Source organism: Cavia porcellus, unplaced genomic scaffold (assembly GCF_034190915.1).
Source record: "Cavia porcellus strain 051 isolate PalLab524CR breed Dunkin Hartley unplaced genomic scaffold, mCavPor4.1 scaffold_1, whole genome shotgun sequence".
Lineage (NCBI taxonomy): Eukaryota > Metazoa > Chordata > Mammalia > Rodentia > Caviidae > Cavia > Cavia porcellus.
Window position 1 is genome coordinate 235,011,621 of NW_026947484.1, and position 22,743 is coordinate 235,034,363.

The 22,743-nt window shown below is 52.5% G+C and overlaps 1 protein-coding gene across 1 annotated transcript in view; it reads left to right on the top strand.

Annotated features, from left to right (window-relative positions):
• The first annotated feature begins 200 nt into the window (after positions 1 to 200).
• Kif3c (kinesin family member 3C) overlaps positions 201 to 22,743 on the top strand; it is a 38,440-nt gene continuing 15,897 nt past the window's right edge. The window contains exons 1-3 of the mRNA XM_003472853.5: positions 201 to 2,272; positions 21,548 to 21,649; positions 21,877 to 21,999. Of these exons, the coding sequence (XP_003472901.1) occupies positions 725 to 2,272; positions 21,548 to 21,649; positions 21,877 to 21,999 (1,773 nt within the window). The 5' untranslated portion in view covers positions 201 to 724. The remainder of the gene's footprint in view (positions 2,273 to 21,547; positions 21,650 to 21,876; positions 22,000 to 22,743) is intronic.

Here is a 22,743-nt window from a genome sequence, read left to right on the forward strand (position 1 = left end):
TGGCTGGCGCGGGGGGCCCGCTCGGCGCCCGAGCCTGTCATCCCAGAAGGCCGGGGCGCGCCGGCGATGCGCCCGTGTCCCCCGCCCTGCGGCCCCGCCCCTCGCCCCACCCCAGCCGGGAGCCCTCGCGGGGCCGCAGCGCGGCGGCGGCGGCAGCGGCGGCAACATCCCCTGGCCGCCGCTGCTCCGCCCCGTCCCCTTCTGTTTTCCTGCGTCCTCGGGCGGCGGCGCAGGCAGCGGCAGCCGCGCCGGCTGTGATGAGCGGTCCCCCGGCCGGGCCGGGGACGCCAGGTGAGCCTCTGCGCCCGGGAGGGCCGCACCCGGCCGCCCGGGGCCCGCGGCCGGCCATGGAGCGCTAGAGGAGGGAGGAGAAGACGGCCTGCCGCCCACCCCCGTCCTGTTTTCCTTTATCTCATTGTTGCCGGAGCTGTTTACGGCGGCGGCGCCCGCTCTGCCCGGGCATGGGGCGCGCTCGGGGCACTGCCCTTCGGCGGTCGCAGCCTTCGCGGCTGCCCACGGACTCCGCCTAGTCCGCCTCCCCAGCCGGTACACCGAGGACCCGAGAGCCGAGGCCCGGACTGCAGCGGCGGCGGCGGGGCCACCTCCCAGCAGCATCCCCAACCCCCCGGGCTGGATGCGGATTGAAGAGCGGCGCCTGGGGGCACAGTCCGCCCCGCGGATCCAGACCTAGGCAGCAGGACAGCGGGAGCCACAGTGCGGGAGGATGGCCAGTAAGACCAAGGCCAGCGAGGCCCTGAAGGTGGTGGCCCGGTGCCGACCCCTCAACAGGAAGGAGGAGGCTGCCGGTCACGAGCAGATCCTGACCATGGACGTGAAACTGGGCCAGGTGACCCTGCGGAACCCCCGCGCGGCCCCTGGGGAGCTGCCCAAGACCTTCACCTTTGATGCTGTGTACGACGCCAGCTCCAAGCAGGCAGACCTGTATGATGAAACCGTGAGGCCCCTTATAGACTCGGTCCTTCAGGGTTTCAACGGCACAGTGTTTGCTTACGGCCAGACGGGCACCGGCAAGACTTACACCATGCAGGGGACCTGGGTGGAGCCCGAGTTGCGCGGGGTCATCCCCAACGCCTTTGAGCACATCTTCACCCACATCTCTCGCTCCCAGAACCAGCAGTACCTGGTCCGGGCCTCCTACCTGGAGATCTACCAGGAGGAGATTCGAGACCTGCTCTCTAAAGAGCCAGGCAAGAGGCTAGAGCTGAAGGAGAACCCCGAGACGGGAGTCTACATCAAGGACCTCTCCTCCTTTGTCACCAAGAATGTCAAGGAGATCGAGCACGTGATGAACCTGGGGAACCAGACCCGAGCAGTGGGCAGCACCCACATGAATGAGGTCAGTTCCCGCTCCCACGCCATCTTCGTTATCACCGTGGAGTGCAGCGAACGCGGCACAGACGGCCAGGAGCACATCCGCGTGGGGAAGCTCAACCTGGTGGACCTGGCTGGCAGCGAGAGGCAGAACAAGGCAGGTCCCAACACAGCCGGAGGGACGGCCACTCAGTCCACGGGTGGTGGCGGAGGTGGCGGTGGCAGTGGCACTGGTGGTGGCAATGGAGAGAGGCCTAAAGAAGCCTCCAAAATCAACCTCTCCCTGTCTGCTCTGGGCAACGTGATTGCTGCCCTGGCGGGCAACAGGAGCACCCACATCCCCTACCGGGACTCCAAGCTGACCCGGCTGCTCCAGGACTCTCTGGGGGGAAACGCCAAAACCATCATGGTGGCCACACTGGGACCTGCCTCTCACAGTTACGACGAGAGCCTCTCTACCCTACGCTTCGCCAATCGAGCCAAGAACATTAAGAACAAGCCCCGGGTGAACGAGGACCCCAAGGACACGCTGCTGAGGGAGTTCCAGGAGGAGATTGCCCGCCTGAAGGCCCAGCTGGAGAAGAGGGGGATGCTGGGCAAGCGGCCCCGCCGGAAGAGCAGCCGCAGGAAGAAGGCCGTGTCTGCCCCGGCGGGGTACCCCGAGGGACCAGTGATCGAGGCCTGGGTGGCTGAAGAGGAGGACGACAACAACAACAACCATCACCCGCCCCAGCCCATCCTGGAACCAGCCCTGGAGAAGAACATGGAGAATTACCTGCAGGAGCAGAAGGAGCGGCTGGAGGAGGAGAAGGCAGCCATCCAGGATGACCGCAGCCTGGTGAGCGAGGAGAAGCAGAAGCTGCTGGAGGAGAAGGAGAAGATGCTGGAGGACCTGCGGCGGGAGCAGCAGGCCACAGAGCTGCTTGCGGCCAAGTACAAGGTAAGGGACCCAGAGGCGCCCCAGCAGGTGAGCGGTCCCAGCGCAGGCTCCCCTTGGAGGGGCCATGGGCAGGCTTGAAGTGGGGTGTCCTCCCTTTACTTCATACTGCGTGTGCCCACTGCCTTTTGAACACATTGCTGCAGTACTGGGCGGCCAGGAGCATGCATGTGCCTGGGTGCACACGAAGCAAACAGGCAGGTGAGGTCAAAGCAGTGAATTTGTGAGTCTGACCCGCTGCTGTGGGTCTCGCGCTGGCCCCAGGATTAGCTTGGTCCCTGGGACAGCCGGGCAGCCTCTTGTGAGTGTAGGTTTTCACTTCTGCACAGGCTGCTACATCCTCCTGCAGAATCTTCAGACCTCACATCACAAAGTGGTGCCCCGGTTCACGAACTCAGTTCCTTTCACAGTTCTGGTCACGGCCTGAATAGGATGAGCACCGAGCCACAGTTGGCCTAAAGCCAGCCCACTGAATTTGATTTGGTTTTGGCCCAACTCATTTTGCTACCAGAATCGTGTAAAGGATCACGTTTGTGAACTGAGGCACCACGGTATTAATGCTGTCTGACTTTTGGACAGCACTTCACAGTACAGACATGCCTTAAAATTCTTAGAGTAGTGGCTCTAAAAATCCCCATTTTACAGGGGAGGAACCGGATGGCTTGAAGAAGTGACTGGACCAAGGTTTCATCCTGCAGAGTGGCAGAGCTGAGCTGGAATTCACAGAATTCATGCTCTGCCAGGTCCTTCGCGGCAAAACAGGACCATGGGTGCACTCTGTTCCCAGGAAAAGGCCCGTTCAGTGCCAGGCCCTCTTCGTGGTATCATTAGGAAGGAGATTTAGAGGGTCCCGGAGGAGGCAGGGTTGAGGGAGCACTGGGCTGTACACCAGAGACCTCAAGTTTAAGGTTAGTTCCCTGAGTGACCTTGTGTAAATGGTTTCCTCCTGCCTCAGTTTTCCTTTCTGTAAAATAGGATAATCCAGGTGATCTCTGAGGTTCTACCAATCCAGTTGCCTCTACAACCCACAGTAATCTGAGAAACAAACCAACCAGCCTGCGTACCAGGCCTCTCCCCAACACTATCCAGGCCTCCAGTGCCCTGAAGGGTGTCAGGACATCAATGTACTGCCTGAGCTGTTCCCTTTCCATCAGTGGGGCCTGACCAACGACAGACCTGTTAAATTTTAATACTGCAGATGCTGCAACTCAGTGTTCGAGATATTTCCAGCTCCCTAGAGCCTGCAGTGCTGGGGGTTGGACGAGGGACACAAGGGACCATGAGAGTGCCGGGGAGAAGAAAACCATGTCATTTCTTATTTCACAGAGCAGAGAGGCCCAGCCCACGGCTGCTGGAGAGACGCAGCCAGCTGTGTGCATTGTTTGTGTGCTGGGAATGTGCGGCTGCACCAGGGGCTCTGGCCTTAGCGTGTTTAATATTTAATTCATCTCTGTGAGCTCAGCCAGAGTGATACTGGGCCGCTTCCTCAAGGACAAGATCAGGGGTCTGGCACCGCCAGGGCAGTCCCGGGAGAAACAGGATGTACAGCCAGGCAGTTAAGCCAGCCCTGCCCCTGCCCCCAAACAATGAGGCAATCCAGGTCTGGTGTTTCCAACCGGGAAATCTCACCTGTCCCCCTGCCATGGGTTTTACTCTCCAGACCTTCCTCGCCCCCTTACAGCTGGGAGGCGTTGGGAAGGTCATGGAAGCTGAGGAGGAGAAGGGTGTGGACGGCCCTTTCAGCTGCCAGGGAAGTAGGCAGAAGGAGTGGAGACAAGGTTATTTACTGCTCTCTACCTAGCTTCCCTTCATAAGATGCAGATAACTAAAGCAACATAAGGCTCAGGGAATAAACCAGTGGAAAGATCAGGGTGTAGCTGGGCCCAGTGGTTTGTACCTATAATCCTAACTGCTTAGGAGGCCGAGGCAGGAGGATCACTGGAGTCTAGGACGAGCATAGGCAACATAGATCCTGTATCTAATCTAAGGAGGAAAGGAAAGGGAGGAAGAGAGATAGAATGACTGAGAGAGAGAAATCAGGTTGGCCAATGCCAGAATTCTTGGGCCAGAGGTACAGCCCTCGAGACATGACAGTCTTGTAGCTGGCAGGGACCTTGGAAACTGAGGCCTGGGACTTGCCTACGGCCACACAGGCGAACCGAGCAGGCCTCCAGACTGTTCCCATTCATTGCTCTGCAGGCCTCACATTACCTGCCTTCCTTAATAACCAGAGTAATTAATTTTTATGTAATGCTGTGGCATCTTAATCTCACTTAATCCTCTCAGTCACCTCAAGAGACAGGCACTGTTATTTCCACTTGACAGTTATGGAAGCCAAAGTTGGGGGCAGGAGCTGGTCCAGTCCTGCCTCTCTCCCAGAACCGGGATCGGAACCCTCGGCTTGCAATACCCAAGCCTCGTGTGCTTTCCAAGCCAGCCCAGATTGCTCTCTGTTTGCTCACTGGGTGATTCAGAGCTGAGGCCTTTGTCTCGGTAGATCTTGGGTTGCCATTGGCTTCGTGAGGGGAAGCCTGACATAGCTCCCCAGGGAGTGGGTGAAATGGTCATCACACACCAGGCTTCCGGTGGAAGCGGAGCAGGAGGCAGCCTGGGAAATTCCAGGAGGGGCGAGATGATTCTGTGTCACACCCACCCAGGATGGCCTTCAGGGAGAGGACCCAGGGGCAGCCTCGGGGCATTGCCCGATTCAGCGCTGGATGTTTCCAGGATGGAAGAAGGGTTGAGGGCTCCTGAGGGAACCCCAGGGCAGAGAGGGAGGAGCACGGAGAGAGCATCCCTCCTGCCTCTCTCCCAGGATTGTGCTGCAGGTGAAATGAGCTCCTTAGCGCAAGGGTATTTGAAATAGGTTGAAAGCTCCAGTATACGGAAACCGGAAACCATAGCAGCCACAGGCTGGCTTCTGTCTGCCAGGCAGGGGTCCAGACAGCTGTGTTGGTAGCTTCACCCCTTGCCGACCCTGCTGTCCCAGCTGCCCTGCCACAGGGAGCGGAGCCAGGCAGGGGAGGTCAGGGACCTCAGCAGCCGAGAGCAGGGTCCCTCGAAATCACGAGCTTTTGCTCCCCATCTGTAACTCACTCTGTGCCCACTTTCTGAGACTCAGTGTCATCCCCAGCTCCGGCTGCCCCCCACTTCTGTCCCGTAGCGTACCCCACTCTGGGGGCAGTGGAGGGAGTCGGGATGCCCCAGTGCCCTCCCTCACCCTGTGACCCAGCTCTCGGTCTGTCTCCCCGCTCTCCCTGCCTGCCTGCCACCCGCAAGCTCCCAGTCCTCTTTGGTCTCCCCTCCTGGGTACAAACAGGGTGCCAGGCTGTTCTCCATGCGAGTCTCCTTTCCTGTCTCCTTTCGCGTTTACCAAATTTCCTGTTGACTGCGGGCCTCAAGGGGGACTGGGGTGTACAGATGTGCGAGTCTGTGACTGCGGCCGGCACCTGTTTACCGTGAATCATTGATGACCTGCTGTTGGTAGCATTTCCAGGGCTGGATAGCAGCCTGGGCCTCTGCAGGAGGAGGAGCAGCAGCATCGCAGGCCCACGGTAGGCAGTGACAGCGTAAATATTTGGGACAGCATGGAGAAAACTGAAATGTTTCTGCGGAGGGCACATGAGATGCGACTGATGAGCGTGTGTAGGCTTGTCAGGAGAAGGCCTGCTCCGTTCGCTCCCGTTTAATTATGTGAAAATTTGTAAAGATATTTAAAAAAATTTTTGGTACACGTTTGCAGTACATGGTGATCATGTTCTTTGTGTGGAGTTGATACACGTGCATCACACATTTTACATCCTTCTTCATCCCCTGTATTCTCTGTCCATCTCTCGTTCTCATCTGAGAAAGCTCTATCTCCCTGCTTCCTGTTACCTATCTTGTCCTTTTTCTTTCTTTCTTTTGAGGCAAGGCCTCACTAAGTAGCCCAGGCTGACCTTGAATCCGTGGCAATCCTCCTGCCTCAGCCTCCTGAGTGCTGGGATTACAGGCGTTCGCCACCGTTATCTGTCTTTTATTTTGCTCTTCATTTATATTCTGGGTTTCTCATATCACGGAAACCAGGCAGTATTTAAACTTGTGTGTCTGATTATTTCACTTAATTATGGTCTCAAGATGCATATGTTTTCATGCAAGCATTTTTTTAAATGACAGCTTTAATTTTGAAACTAATATTTTGAGGGGATAAACTAGGTGGTTATTTTAAAAGTACATTTATTTTACACTTTAGGTATATACCATGATCACGTGCACCATGGGGAGCATGTACTGTACACGACATACCTTGATTTGTCTTTTTTTTTTTTGACTAGATGATTTCTAAAACTGATTCTAGCTACTGAGAGGAAAAGGAGAGTGTTCATTTTGTGGGGAGGCAAGGCTGCAGGTGATGCAGAATATAGGGTCGAGGGCTGGGGAGTAGCTCAGCGGCATAAGCACCTGCCTGGCAAGCGTGAGGTTGTGAGTTCGATCCCCAGTACCACAAAGAAAAAAAAAAAAAAAAGAAGAAGAAGAAGAATACAGGCTTCGAACTGAAGGGCAGTGGATGTGACCCCCGCCCCCGTCCTCGGTGTATAGGGAGCAGAGCAGAGCTTGTGGCCGCAGCCCCCCTCTCTCAAGAGTAAGTGGAAAAGGGGAACCCTGCAGGAGCAGCCTCCAACCTGGGGGGACGCGGTCACCAGAGAGAGCACAGAGTGCACCAATTTTCACTCTTTTGTGAGCTCCTCTTCTCTCTCCTGCCCCCTGAGCCTGAGAATCGAGTGTACTGCCTGTTTTCGCAGGGCTCAGAATTGAACTCAAGGCTTTGCACCACCAGGCACCACTCTCCCGTTAAATGACAGCTTCAACGCTAGACAGTGACAGCAAAGCTTTCAGAGACCGAGTGCCAAACTGCAACCCAAAACCCACAGTAACAGCAATAGTAGTGAGGTTTGCTGAACACTTGCTTTGTTTGCATTGCGGTACTATTCACAAATTATCTCATTTAAGCCACATAAGCACCCTCCATGAGAGATGTGTTATTGTTCCCATTTTATAGATGAGGAAACTGAGGCCCACTGAAGTTAAGTAACTTGATGCAGGCCATGGGGTTTATAGGTGACAGAACTGTTCAAATCCAGGCTGGCTTAGCACCAAGTTCCTAGGGAAGAGCTGTTCTCACATTGGAGGTGACAGAATCCAGTGCGCAGATGGGAAGGAGTCAGCAGAGTTGAAATGCAAGCACAAGACTAGAACTGGACCTGGGGGCTCATCCTTAGGTTGTTTGTTTTGGTTTTGGTTTTGTGGTGCTTGTGGTTTTGGACATCGTGGTATCAGGCAAGAGCTGTACCCCTGAGCTCCAGCTCCAGCTCCAGCTGGCCTTGTCTTTGGAAGAAGGCTCAGGTGAGTCCCTGGCTCTCTGTTCTTGACTCTGTCCTTTCAGGCTGAGGTGGCCTGCCCTGGCCTCTCTGCTCTCTCTGTTATACAGAGTGCTGTGTTCAAGAGGTGGACGTTAGCGTTGAGCAGATCTGCAAGCTGATCTCCAGTTTCCATGTCTATCAAATGGGCTAGGGAGACACCCGCGCTAGAGTGCTGTTTGTGTAATAAATTAGATTACCATTGGAAGGCACTTTGCACACCTCCTGCTCACAGCCGTTCCGTCAGTAGCTGTCTTCGTCCACCCGCTGGAGGTTTTCACGTGGCCATCTTGCCCATAGCTTCAGCCCGGCATTCAGGGCCCGTGAGTCTGGCTGTCGTGTGGCTCTTCAGTCTTCCCTGCCCCACAAGCCACTCCAGGAGAAGACCCAGGGCTGGCTGTTCTGTGCTGTGACCCTAGGAGCTTCCTGTCCTTTGGCTGATTGCGCTGTTTGGGTTTTTTTATCTGATTGTCCTTGACGACTGGGAAGAGGGAAGTAAAGCAGAGGGTAAGCTCAATATGAAGAACTTCTTGACAGAACTGAGTGTTTAACGAGTGGCCTCGATGGTGGCAGCAGTGTCCCAGGATATTCCTATGCCTGAACTCATCGAGCTGTGGCCGAGTCTGTGCAGCTTCTTAGCTGCCCATCTGCCTCCCACCGCAGTGGGCTCATCCCTGGAAGAGCTGGAGGAAGGACCGCCCCTCTAAGGGACTAGTGTGCTATTCTCCCTCCCGCGCTTACTGATGTATGTTTATGGTGCATAATAAATGCATCCGTCATGAGGAATGGGTTCATACACAGAGCACGTCTCAAACCTTCTAGAGCATAGACGTCCAACTTTTTGGCTTGTCTGGGCCACAATGAATGAAGGAGTTGTCTTGGGCCACATATAATTATACTCCACATATATAAGTAACAAATTTCTATTATGTTGTAATAATTTATGAAATTATTTTATGAAACACCACAAGCCCACGTGTGTGGGTGAAATGCTGTTTTATTGTAGGTCATTTGCTCCATTTTGCTCCCTGGGCCACACAAGCACTGGTAATGTGTGACACACGTGGCTTTCAGTTCCCCTGCGTATGGCTGGCGAAGGCACAGAGGCAGCACAGCCCTGCACCTCCCCTGCACAGCATTCTGCTGCTCAGTGTGTGCCCGAGAACCATTCAGGCCGTGAACAGTGTCTAAAACATCACTAGTAACGGAAAAGCTTCTCGTCTCGTGGGGGACAGGATTAGCCGCCCGGGGCTGTGTGTGGCCAGCGGGTTGCAAGTTGAGCCATCTCCTCTAGGGACTGAAGTAGATGACCTTTAAAACTTCCTTCTCAGAAAAGCCATGGGAGCGGGGTGTGATGGCACATGCCTGTAACCCCACCCTGAGATCCTGTCCCCAAAAAAAAACTGAAAAAAAAAAATGATAGAAGTACCATGGAACTAGATGATCTTTAAAACTCTCTTCTCTTAAAAGCCCTTCGTTGCTTAAAATGTCATTGTTTAGAGGCACATATAAAATGTTGGGTTCATTTTTTTGGACATTTAAGGAGAGGGTTTAAAATTTGATTGCAGCATGAATTCAACCAATAGTAAAAGATATTTTGTAACTCTTTATCATGATCAGTTAAAGAATAAAAGACAGTGAGGTGTAAGAGAGAATGGGAGGACGGAGAACATGCAGAGTGAAGAAGGGATCAGTGGAGAAGGGGAGGGAAAGAGACCGAGGCAGGGAGAAAGGAGAGGGGACAGCAGGTGGCAGCGGGGTTTCTGGGGAGACGAAAGCTCCATTGAAAGAGAAAGTTCTAGCAAGCTCTAGAGAAGAGAACTGAATCTCTAGTGTCCTTCTGATTGTGATGTTGATCTCCACAGAGGAGGGGACCGAGGTTCCCAGTAACCCGGCAGTGTCTCCTTCCCCAGAGCTGACCTGGACCTGTCTGCGTGCCCCAGGGCCAGCAGGGCTCTGCAGACACTGGCTCCGGCTGGGTGTCAGGCTACTGCATGGGTCCCCACGCTATCCTAGCTACGTCCTGCACCGTCAGACCTCTGAGAAACCTGGGGTGACACAGAATCTCCACTTCAGGCTGGATCTAGCATCTGGGTCATTCATTTGTTTTTCCTTCCAGGAATTGAACTTAGGACCTTGTACTTGCCAGATAGGTGGTGTGTGAGGGCAACGTTTTAAGGGACCAAATGCCAAACTGCAACCCCAAACCCACTTGTGTATCATAAAGTGTTAACGCTGCAATTAACATCTTTTATCTTAATAGAAAAACACAATAACACCAGTGCCATAGATTTGCGGGCTCTGATCTAGGTTAAAACCCAAGGCTTCTCAGCCCTGGTAGGAGCTCACATTCCTATGTTCCTCCTGTCCCCGATGGGTGTGCTCAGTGAGGAAACTGTCCTGTGCTAAGGGCATTCTGTAACAGAAAGAGCTGACCAGTGTGGCAGGCATGGTGGCATCCACTGTAACCCCAGCTACTCTAGAGGCTGAGGCAGGGTCACAAGTTCGAAATTAGCTGTGGCAGAGTGAAACCCTATCTCAAAATTTAAAAAAGGGTGGAAATATAGTTTGCAATAGAGCATTTGTCTTTCATATGTAGCCCCTGGGTTTAATCCTTAGTATTGCAAAAAAGTAAAATTTAAAAATCTTGACCATGGGGGCTGGGGATTTAGCTCAGCAGCATAAGCACCTGCCTTGCAAGCAGGCAGTCGTGGGTTCAATCCCTGGTACCGATAAGAAGGAAAAAGACAAAAAAAAAAAATCTTGACCATGGGAACTATGTAAGACTAATGCTTTTTCGTCTGGGGTCTGGACTCCAGTTCGGGCGAGGCCCAGTGGGCTGTTTGGCGCAGTGTTAGGCTTCTCGTGCTGTGTGTTGGCTGAGGAATGTGTTGTCACATTGCCCTTAGTCATTTCCAGCCCCCAGATAGCACGGGATTGGATGAAGTGGCCATGATAATGTTGCCATTGTGCTCTGAGGGCTGGGAAGAGAGCCCTGCAGCTCTGGTAGAGAGGGCACTTTCTTCTCGACTCTGCCCTGCTAGCCCACCTGCCTGCTCAGTAGCTTTCCTGGAGTCCACTCTAGAGCAGTGGGGGGCAGATCTCTGCTGTAAGAGGGAGTGTCCCGCCTGACTCGTGGTTTGGTGTATCTCGTCATTTTGTGTGTGTGAGCATGCATTCATCTTTTGGTGCTAAAGATCTAGCTTACGCGCTACAGCTGGGCATGCTCTCCCCTAGAATTTTCAGTATGCTGAGAAATTCCTATGTGTTAAGAGTGACTTTCTAGTTTTCTCCCTTTCCTCCCAGATGTACCCAACAAAAGACCACCAGGCTCTGCATTGAGCTACTTCTGTAACACTAGGTAATGGACCTGTAAACCCTCTCCCTTCTGCAGGTAGACTAGCAAAAATAAACAGCAGTGATAATAATAATAGAGCTATTGTTTCTTCCACCAGTGCTTAATGTGCACTTTATGTGCATTGTTTTTTTTAACCTTCACAATAGCACCAAGAAAGGGTGCTATTTTAATTTCCATGTGACACCTTCTGAGACACATTAGGGAAGGAACAGCCCCTGTCACATGCCTAACTGTGGTGGAGCCAGAATTAACCGGACTGTGTCTGCCTGGTTCCGTGGTTCACACTCTTCGCCTCCATGCTGAATGCCAACTCAGAAAGACACATGCCAGGCCCCCAGCTAACAGGTCCCTGTGGAAACCCCTGTCCCTTGAGATGCTTACCTCATCTCTGTCCTTCTAGATGACGCAAGCCCCAGCTCTGACCTCCCCTCGCACCATCATTCATACAGTCAGTCCTTCCGAGGGACCATGACCAAGAACATTAGTCACTAGATAAAATTAACTTTAAATCCTTTAAATGTTCGGGAGGAATAATAAATAGGGATTTTAATATGAAGGGGAACTTTTATCTTTTTACTTTACACCTTTTAAAACTTTATAATAAACATGTTTTTAATTAAGATTAATTTCCTTTTTTAAAGGAAAAACTCTTCGTTAGTGTTTTAGGGTTAAAAAAATATCAATCTTCAGCACAAAAAAGATAAAAAAGGACAGAAGGAATGAGGAAAAATAAGTGGAAAATATAAAAAAATATGAGTTAATACCAGGTTAGGAGATTTGATTTAAGGTAATAAATAATTGAGGGAAATCTCAGGTTGATAAAGACAATTCAGTTGTACCCAATCACTGGTAACCCTGTGACTTTGGACAAGTCACTTCCTCTCCCAGGGTCCGTGAGAAGGGATTGTTAAGGATGGCATGGTGGCCCAAATCTGAAATCCCAGAACTGAGAGGCTGACACAAGAGGACCCCCAAGTTGGAGCCAGACTGGGCACCTCGGCAACTTAGTGAGACCCTGTCTCAAACAAAAAGAGAGTGGCATATACTCAGTGTGAAACCTCTGGATTCAAATTCCAGTACTATAAAAAGAAAGAAATCAATAGATGATTCTTTGCCTTGTCACCATTTGCTGATTAACGGTAGAAGCCATGGTCAGGAACCTAAGGTTAGAGACCCAGCCTGAACCGGGGCTGTACAGGGATGGTCAGGCCTTGACTGGGAGCCCGGGGGTGGTGTGACCAAGTGGCCGACCCAACCCTCTGGGCCCTGCACCTCGCGGGTCAAATGGGCTGCCCTGCGTTCCGCCTTAGGTTTCACCTAGTATGAACACTGTGTAGTATGAGCACCCCTGACGCCCCAGAGAAACGCTCCAGAGTAAGCCAGAGCAGCCTCGGAGGCGGCCTCCGTGGTCTCTGCTCACTCCCCTGCGGACGGAGCGGATGGTTTTTGCCTGCTTCCCTTTGGGGGACCCAAGACGGGTGGGCCTCCCCCTGCTGCTCCAGTGCAAGGTGGCCCTGGAGTCCAGCGCTCCTCCGTCCCTGCTAGCTCTTTTCTAACGGCTCTTCTTTCCGATCTCCAATTGTTCTTCTTTCTGACGAGAGAATTCCTAGCACTTGAAACATTAGTCATGTCTGTTGTGTTTTGAGCCCTCTAAGGAGGAGATGCAGACGCAGTGTCCTGATTTACGTTCCCAGGGTGGAGGATCACTGGAAATAGCACTATTCATCTGAAAATAACCCTGCTCACCCCCGCCCTTTGTCTCTTGTTTCTTCTTTCCCTTCTGCGGACTCCTCAAGACCTACAATCTGGGAAGCAGGGAAGGAGAAGGCAGTCGGTGGAGGCAGGAGTAGCTGTCTTTTCCAGGAGATGAAGCGGGTCTGTTGAATAAGCCGCTTGATTTTGCTCTTTGTAGTAAGCAGTGGGCAGGTACTAGTGAAGCACCTGTGAAGGGGCCTGTCACTAACGTGTAGCCGTAACATTTGCTCAGTCACCGAGCACTTTCTTTTCTGTTGCCCGACTTATCCTCCCATCCAAAGCATGCATAGCAGTATGTTTTCTCTCCCATTTTATAGATAGGAACACTAAAGTCAGCAATCAGTGCCTTAGGTTTTGAAACAAACATGGTGGCAGAGCCTTCGAGGACTGGGTTGCTCTGACCCACTTGCCCAGCACTCTTATGTCATTCTGCCACGGAACTTGCAAGGTGGCCCTTCCCGTGAGCATTCCAGGTTTTGGCCTCTCTCTGGCACCCTGGTGATGCTGAACACCCTCCCCTCCCTCAGCACATGGCAGAGAGCTCTAACTCACCCAGGGAGCCTCACACGGGCTCAGCCATCTCAGCCAAGCCCTGTCTGTGGCCACTGGAAGAGAAAGCCACGGTGCTTTGGGCTTTCCTAATGTTTCCTGAGTGGGCAAAGGTACAGACACCAAGTGCCGTTGCTCTCCAAGGTACCCGCCTGCCTCGACTGTCAGGAAGCTCAGAACAGCCCACGACACTGCCTAGCCCCGGAGGCTGGTGTTGCCACCTCTGGCTCCATAACATCGAACAAGGCACTTCACCTGTCTGAGCCTTAGTTTTCTTCTGTGTCAAATAGAGACAGCCATCATTATCTTAGAAGGTTCTTCTGATGATTCAGCAGGATGATCGAGATACAAAAGGCCTAGCCCAGCTTAGACATACGGCAAGTTGCATCTGAGGCTCCTGTCGCCTGCAGAATGTCACAGATTAGCTAGCAGTGGCAGGGCAGAGCCAGCCTGGCTTCTGCGTCCTTGGCAAGTCTTACTTGATGGCATCTTCTCTGAAGAGCGGCTGCCACGCCTGGCTGTCTCCGCTCCAGGGGCCTCGTGAGTTCTGGGCCTCCTGCCCCCCACTCTGGTTTTATATGCCCTGGGCTCCTGGAACAGCGAAAGGTCAGCCCCCGTCTGTAGCTGACGCAGTCCCTTTGGTGATCCTGTCACAGCAGCAGGCCTGATCATATGGGGACATCCCCTGAAAACAGCAGAGTTGATATAAGAACAGAGCACAAAGATTCCTCAGTAGGAGCATCGTGTTTAGAGGGCTCCGTCTCTGGGCCTCAGTTTCTCCATCCATAAAGCATGGGGGTCGTGATTAACGATTCTGAAGTCCCCTTGACCTCTGTGTGATTTGTGTCGCTCTCTCAGGAGTCGGATCGTGGTGTCCTGGAGCTCCCAGCCCTCTCTCTGCCCCCACAGCCTCAGCTGGCCTTTCAGTCACACTGGGTTGATTTAGAACCAGTGGGCACAGGCCCCACCCGCCTGCACCCTTTTTGCCCTGAAAGATCACAAAGGAAGCGTTGACTGGAGCTGCTGAGTCTCTGGGGAACTTTTCCTGGAGACTAGAACTCCTCTCGGGGCCTCCACCCGAGGCCCCCAGCCTGCACTGGGCTGAGGGACTGCATCCCTCCCCTCCGTAGGTGATGAGATTATCAGAAAGATGGGGAAGAGGACGAGGAGGAACGAAAACCCTTTCTTAGCAAGGGAAGAAAGCGGGTGGGTGACAGATCAGAGGACAGGGCTGAACCATACTGCGGAGGAAGGGGCCGAGGCCTTGCACCTGCACGGAGGCCCCTGTGGCAGCTGGCATGCCAAGACCAGCCCCGCCCCTTCCCCCCAGTGCAAGACTGGTCCTCGGCCAGGCTAGGCTGACTGCATGTGTTTGGAAAAATGGGCAAAACTTGGCCAGGAAATCATAAGGCAAGTCCAGTTGTTGCTCTCTGCATATCTTTTGCTGGGCCTGGCGGGGCTTGTTGCAACACAGAGGGCACTGGCCAACAGAATTGGGTGCCGATGGGCAGTCAGTCATCTAGGAATCCCTTCAGGGAGCCTGCAGGAGAGCCAGCAGGAGAGACCTGTTCTAGGTCTAAGGCGATGTAACAGGAAGAGGCTGGCAGGAAGGGGTCCTGAGAACTGTACCCTGGAATGACAGGAGGAGGGCTGGGACGTGGGAGCCCGGGCGTATGACTGATGGGTGGGATCCTGCTCCTGCATCGCAGCTCTGGGTCAGTCTGCTAACGTCCAGATAGGTTCAGGAACTCCGTGGAGCGCAGGCCTTGGAGTAGCAGAGCCTGGGTCTAGGTGTGGGTAGCTAAGGAGGATGGGAGCTAAATACAGAATCCTGTTTTGGCCAGGCATAGTGGCACATGCCTGTAATCCCAGTACTCTGGAAGGCTGAGAAGAGAGATTGCAAATTCAAGCCCAGCCCGGGCAATTTGGTGGATTAGTGAGATCCCCCGTCACAAAAAAAGGCAGGGGCGGAGCTCATTGTGAAGGCCCTAGGCTCAGTCCCCAGTGCAAAGAAAAACAAAAGAGAGAAAGAGAGGGAGAGGCAGAAAGAGAGCAGGAGAGGAATGAAAAGAGAGACAGAGACAAGGAAGGGAAGAAAGAAGGAGCCATCCGATTGCGAATCAGGTCCACTCACTCCAAAACCTCCTCCCGAAAAGCACAGAAGTATGTTGGGGAGACACCCGCGGCACCCCTGAAGGTACGGACAATCAAAGGTAAATGGGGAGGCTCCATTTTATACCTGTTATTATGACGGCAACATTTAATAATGACACTGTTTCATCCCAAAGATGCTGTAGGAAAAGTGGTGCCATTACTTATTACTGCAGTAGTCTAAGTGGTATAAACTTTTAGGAAGTTAGCTCAACCGTGTGTTCCAAGATACCCAGAGTGTTCCTGAAATTTCCTTCTAAGAAAGTCATCTAAAAGAGTCAAAAGCCAGGCGTGGTGGCGCGTGCCTGTCATCCTCGCACACGAGAGGGAAACTGAGGCAGGAGGATTGCTACAAGTGCGAGGCCAGAGCGGGCTACAAAGTGAGTTCAAGGCCAGCCCGAACTGCATAACAAAATCCTGTCTCCAAAAGACAAAACTAATTAATTATATAATTAATATCAACTTTTCCAAAGATGTTTGTGATTAAATACATTATAAATTACCTACTCTAAATATTATATAAATAATAAATTGCTGAGTGGCCCAGTCTGGGCTTGACTTTGTGATCCTCTTGCTTCAGTCTCCCGGAGTGCTGGAATTGCAGGTTTGTGCCATGCGCCTGGCAGCCACTTATGTTTTTAGCATGTCTTTACACGTGAAAAATCATGTGTCCACATGAAAGAATCTAGGGGAGGAAAACACAGGGAAAATGAAAGAAGATGTTTAATTATGGCAGAAATTGAAGTTTCAGCGGTTATTTTGATTCCATTGTCAAAGAAAAGGCAATAAATACATAAATGCTTAAAAATACGTCTCTGGGTCTCAGTAAAGTAAAGTACTTAATGCAGTACTGATGCTCATGATAGTAAATTTCGTAATTTATTGCCTTCTCTAAGCAATAAACTTCCTTTTATTTATCCTGAAAATTGCTGCTTCAAAGTCCAGGGAATAAGCTCTTGTTTTATGCACCAGGACCAGTTGGGAAAGTCCGGCTCCCTCCTCCCTCCCTGTTGGGGATGGAATTGTTCCCAGCCCGCGTCTTCACCTTTCTTTGTCTTTGCGGACTGTGAGGAGCCCTATTTTCCGAGTGTCCTTTAATAGCCTGGGAGGGTCTCGGCCGCCCTTCTGGGTCTGCTGGCCCCTCAGCATCCCAGGAGATGCAGCAAGAGCGGTGCACAGCACCCCAGATTCGGCTGCGTCATGGCGTGTGCAAGGTACAGTGCTTTTGTTTTGTGTCTAAAAAGCCTTTAGGATGGTGGCCAGATGCTATTGGGTTTTTTTTAGCTGCAGCAGCACATAAACCAGTGTCTGGTGATCAATAGAGTCTCTCCCTCCCCGCCCCCCTTTTTCTCTGGCTCGTAATTGATTGTCCTCAGCTTTTGTTGAATGTGTAGAGTTAGGATGGTTTTTAAAGATTTTTTTCCTCAATTTTCAGTTTTTGTGAGTCCATGTGTGCGTACACAGTGATTGTGCTCTCTGTGGAGAGCGGCCCGGGCGCGTGGCGCGCCTCAACCCTACTCCCCTTCCCTTCCCGTCTCCTCCCTTCCCTCCCCCTGCCTCACTTGATTCCCTTACTATTCGCAAAACACCTATCCCTTACCTCCTGTCACCTGTCTCTTACTGTGTTCTTTCGTTTATTTACACTTTGGGTTCCTCCTATAAGGGAAACCATGCAGTACTCAAGCTTGTGCATCTGATTTATGTCACTTAACTTGGTCTCGGGGTGCGTCCATCCTCCTCCAGTGACCCAGTCTCCCTCACGGCACAGTAGTGTGGCACTGTTTATAAAGGGCTCATTTGCTTTATCCATTCATCCTTTGCTGGACCTCTAGGCCACTTGCAAGACTGTGCTGTTACGAATTATGTTGCCTTTAACTCTTTAGGGAAGAGACCTAGAAGGGAGATCTCAGGGTCAAATGGAATTTTTCTAGTTTCAGTTTTTTGAGAAACATTCATACCTGATTTCCACAGTGGCTGTACTAGGTCACATTCCCACAACATTTCCCTAAAGCCTTGCCAGCATTTGATTTCTTGATGATAGCCATTCTTTCTGGAGTAAGATGGAATCTCAGTGTTGTCTTAATTTGCATTCCTCCAGTGGCTAAGGATGTTGAACATTTTTGTGTGTGTGCTTTGGCCATTTGTATATCAACTGACAAGTGTCTGTCTGTGTTTCCGTGACCCACTTTTTGACTGAGTCTTTTGTTTTGGGACAGGCTAATTTTTTTTTTAAGTTCTTCACATATTGTAAATATTAGTCTTCTGTCTGAGGTGTAGCTGGCAAAATTTTTTGCCATTCTGTGGGTTTTCTTTTCACTCTGTTGATCGTTTCCTTTGCTATGCAGAAGATTTTTAATTTGATGTTATTTCTTGTTCAACTGAGCTTCTGTCCAGAAAGTTCTTGCCTATACCTATGTCTTCAAGAGTTTTACTTCCAGCAGATTATTTCTGTTTTAGCATTTAGGTCTCTGGTCCATTTTGATTTTAGTTTAGTGCATGGTGAGAGGCATGGGTGTGGACTCGGTCCTCTGCCCGTGAGTGGTCAGTTTTCCTAGCACCCTTTGCTAAAGAGGCCATCTTTCCTCAGGGTATGTTTTTGGACCTTTGTCCAAGATCAGAAGTGAAATGTGCCCGAGACTGTTTCTTGCATCTTCTATTCCAGTCCATCGACCCACATCTGTTTTTACGGGAGTTAGGATCACTTTCCCTCAAAGTGTCAGAAGGTAATTGAAGCTTGCCTGCTGCCTCCTTCCCCTTTGCAAGCCCATAAGCTCACATAGCCTGAAAAGCTTTATGTTCTTCATCATCTAGAAGAATGTGGGGTACTTGTGAAGTTGTACGATTTCCAACAGCGACCAGTTCTATCACCTACCATTGTGCTTCTTTCCATCTGGAGAAATGCCTGTTGTTTCTGTTGCTTCCTCTGCCCACTGTTGCTTTCTCCATCTCCTTCCCTGTCCCAGTAACTTCCAGGAACCTCTCAGGTACAGCCTTGCCGGGAGCATTTTATTGTCCAAAGTTCTGGCCCCCCAGTGTGGAGGAACTCTCAGATTAGTCAGACATGACTTTGTCCGGCTGGAAATGAGTCCATCCGCCTTTAGCTGGTCCTGTGTCCTGAGGCAGCTCAGCTCGGGGACTGCAGTCGGAAGGCCTTGGGCTCTGCAGCCAGGTAGGCTGGGGTCTGGGTCCTCCAGTCATGTTTCCCAGCGTGATTGTGACCTGGCTGCGTTAGTGCCCTATCTGAGCCATCATTGGAAATGGTGGTGTAGCTGGGTGCTGTGGTGTATGCCTAGAATCCCAGAACTCAAAGAGATTGGCCAGAATGTGGTGGCGCATGCCTAATCCCAGAAGTTAGGAGGCTGAGGCAGGAGCATCGTTGCAAATTTGAGACCACCCTGGGCTACAAAGTGAGCTCAAGGCCAGTCTGAACTACACAGCAAGACCCTGTCTCAAAAAGACCAAAACAAACAAACAAAACAAAACCTCGAGAAACTGAGGCAGATTGATTATGAGTTTTTAAGGCCAGCTTGGGCCACATATAGAGACCCTCTGCCCAAAAAAATCAAACCAAAACTGTAACAAGTTAAAATCTAGCCACAGACCATATGTATATGACTGTTGTACTAATAAAAAAAATTTAAGCTGGGTGTGGTGCTACGCACTGGAAATCCCACCACTCAGGATGCTGGGGCTGGTGGGTCATGATTCAAGACCAGCCTGGGACACCATAGTGCACCCCAGCCAGCCTGGATTACAGCGTGAGACCCCGTCTCAGAGAGGGTTGGTATTCCGCCCTGAAAGGAGTCCTCTCATGCTATATCCTGCATTGAACAAACTTGGCAATCCAGATACAGCAGGCATTCTGGTTCTCCAGGTCTGGATGGTTTGAAAATTTTCCTAGGGAATTCTGATATGCAGCAGAGCGTGCGAACTGGTGTTTATTAGATGACAAAAACAATTGCTAGAGTCACATAAAATGCTGAGGAAAATACAAGTTCTTACAGCTGAAGGGCACATTTACATCCCGGGTTTGAGGCCAGGTCAGACCCCAGGCTCCTGCAGACGCTGTTAGAGCAGTTCAGTGCCTGGTCTTGCTCCTGTGACGGGGCTGGGGCGACCCCATCAGAGGCGGAGAAGCTCAGGCAAAGGTCTGGGCTTGTTCTAGTCAAAAGAACCCAGAGAAGACTTGCAGTCCCTCTGAGACTACCCAGGATTCCCCTCACTCCATCACGCTCACTGAGCCCTTGCCTTGGGCCCCACGAACCCTAAGACATGGAAAAGACATGACCCCTACCTTGAAGGACCCACAGGAGAGGCAGGGTGTGGACAAATAATGATTCTGTTATGGGGAAATAGTAGGAATATGTCCTGATTACCAAGACTGGAAAGAACAGCTTTGAGGGGCAGCGGGGAAAAGTCCTCAAGGTGCTCCAGATGGGTCTTGCAGGATAAGTCACTACTGTCCAGGGGACGTAGAGCGGGATGGGCCTCGTGGGGAGCCATGGCAGCAGAGGGCACTGAACACAGGGCACATGGAGTGAGCAGTCGGGAGATGGGCAGGCCAGGAGGCCGGTAGCCGCTACAAACATGGAGTTTCCTTCTGCAGGATGGAGGACCATTCGGAGCAGAGGAGCAGCTATGCAAGCTTGCGTTTTTCAAGGTTCCCCAGGGTGCCATGTGGAGAGGGAGACTGAGGCAGTGGGAAAGCCCTAGGCAAGGTATGAGGATTTCAGTGAAGAACGCAGGTACCGGTGGGGACAGGAGAGTAGGTGTGACCCACGCTGAGAAGCATGTCTGATGGGATCAGCAGCTGGCCAGCTGTGGTAAGATGCCAAAGACGCCAGTGTCTGGAGACATTCAGTTTCGGGGCCTTACCAAATGCAAAGCAAGAAAGCATCAGGATGCGTTAGATCAGAGCTGGGCACATCTATAATCTGAGCTATGGGAGGCTGAGGCAGGAGGATCCTAAGTTCCCATCCAGCCTGGGCACCTTAATGAAATCTTGTCTCAGAAAATAAAATAAAAAGGGCTGGAGCTGGAGCTCAGTGGTGGAGCATGTGCCTAGCATATGTGAGGCCTGGGTTCAAACCTCACTACCCCAAAAAGAAAAAAACAAATAACAGATGAATTAAGCGTGTGAGCTGGTGATGAGGCTGATGGAGAAGCCGTAGTTAGGTGGCAGCAGAAAAAATAATGCATCATGATCGCAACTTCCAGTTCCAGAAGCACCTACTGAGAGTCTGCTGAACGCTCACCGGGCTTGCACGGGAGGGCAGAGGCCTCTCATGAGTGCAAGGTCGGGGTGCGAATCTTACCTCTTTGTTACTCTCTAGCTGCATGGCCTTGGGCTGGTTGTTCTCAATGTCTTCATTTGTTAAGCAAGAAGAGAAATCATCTTTTCTCTAAAAGTAAGATGGAGGCTGCGGCCGTTCAGGGCTTGGTTTAGCTCCTAACGGTGCACTCAGACACATTTTGCAGTCATGCTGGGAGGAAGGCTGCCACGTTCCCATACTGCAGATGTGGAAAGTGAGGGGCATAAGCGCCCATGGCCCCCTCCTGTCTGAGGCGGGGAGCCCCCGCCTTGCAGGCTGCCGCCAGAGTCCTGGCTGCCGTGGGGCCTCCTTTAGCTGCACTGTCTCTCCTTGTGGCTTCTGACCACAGGTTAACCCCCTGCCCGCTGCCCAGATAGAGAGCTGGCTTCTGAGCCAGGAGTCTTTCACCTCCCCTTCTGAACCCCGGGGGGCCCCGTCGCCAGAATTAGATTGCCACCTACCCTCAGGCAGGCCTAGGGAGCCGGCCTTTCCTCTGTAACCAAAGCAAACAGATCGGGTGCCCTGTATTCCCGCAGGGGTGCCCTCTCCTGGCTCCTGCATGGCCTGTACACAATGGAAGCCTTGTGCTGCCTGCGGCCCAGAGGCTGGAGGGGAAAACTCCACTGTCCTCCAGGGCCATCCCCCGAGGCCCCATCTGGGTCACATCTTCTGGCTGCTCCTAGAAGGACCCAGAGCGGAGGGGCGGGGGGGGGGGTGCCGCAGCCCCACCAAACCCTCTGAACCCCTGTGTCCCCAGGCCATGGAGAGCAAGCTGCTCATCGGGGGCAGGAACATCATGGATCACACCAACGAGCAGCAGAAGATGCTGGAACTGAAGAGGCAGGAGATCGCCGAGCAGGTAGGGCTGCCTGGCCTCAGGGCCTGGAGGTCATGTCTCGGGGAGGGTGCTCACTGGCCGTGGACTTGCGGTCCTTGGGACTGCAGTGCTGAGTGGCACTCTGGGCCCCCTCTGTTACCAGCCCAGGGTCATTCCACTGGAGGAGCATGGCCCCTGGTCCCTGGGTGCCCTCGGCCCTCTCCTGGCAGTGCCCTCTCACCAGGTCCCCTCGCCCTGCTTTGGCCTAGAAACGCCGTGAACGCGAAATGCAGCAGGAGATGCTCCTCCGAGACGAGGAGACCATGGAGCTCCGGGGCACCTACACATCCCTGCAGCAGGAGGTGGAGGTCAAAACCAAGAAGCTCAAGAAGGTGAGCGCCACGGCAGGGAGGGCCGCCCAGGAGTCTGCGCTTCGAGACCCTTCCCCACTGTGCGTGGCTCAAGAACCCCTGAGCGGTTTCCAGAGCTGCTGGCGGAGGAGCGGGACAGGCAGGAGAGTGGCGCTGGGCAGAGCCGAGCCTTTTCTCCTGGGCTATGGGAGTTCACAGGCCGAATGCGTCACTTCCATTCTTGAGAGTTGCCACTATCGTGGGCCTGAGTAACTCCTCCCCCACTTATAATGTCACAGTGAGGCATAGTCTTGATGCTGGACCCAGAGAAGGATGAGGGGGTCACAGGGGGGTGTGAGACTCAAGCCTGGGCAAGCCCAGGAAAGGCAAACGAGGCCCTCCATACTGTCGACGGACAAGAATCTGTGGTCACCAGGACCCTGAAGACCATGACAGGAGAAGACGTGTGCACGAGAGGTCTACAGCAGGAAGTGGCAAGGTCCAGCTTTGATGGGGAGGAACCTGGGATCCCCCCAGGGTCACTGATGAGGCTGCCCTGGGACTGGCTGGGTTGTGGCCCCGACACTGTGGCAGTTACCATGGACACTGCCCAGCAGGTTAGGGGTGGACCAGGCAGGCCAGTACTGACCTCCACACCACCGCTTTTGGGAACCTGCAGAGGCAGGAGTGGAGGAGGTCACCTTCCCACTAAATGCTTTCCAGCCCCTGCCTGGGTCTTCAGGTGAGATCAGAGCTCTAGCTCTGGCTCTTCTTTGGGTTAGTTGT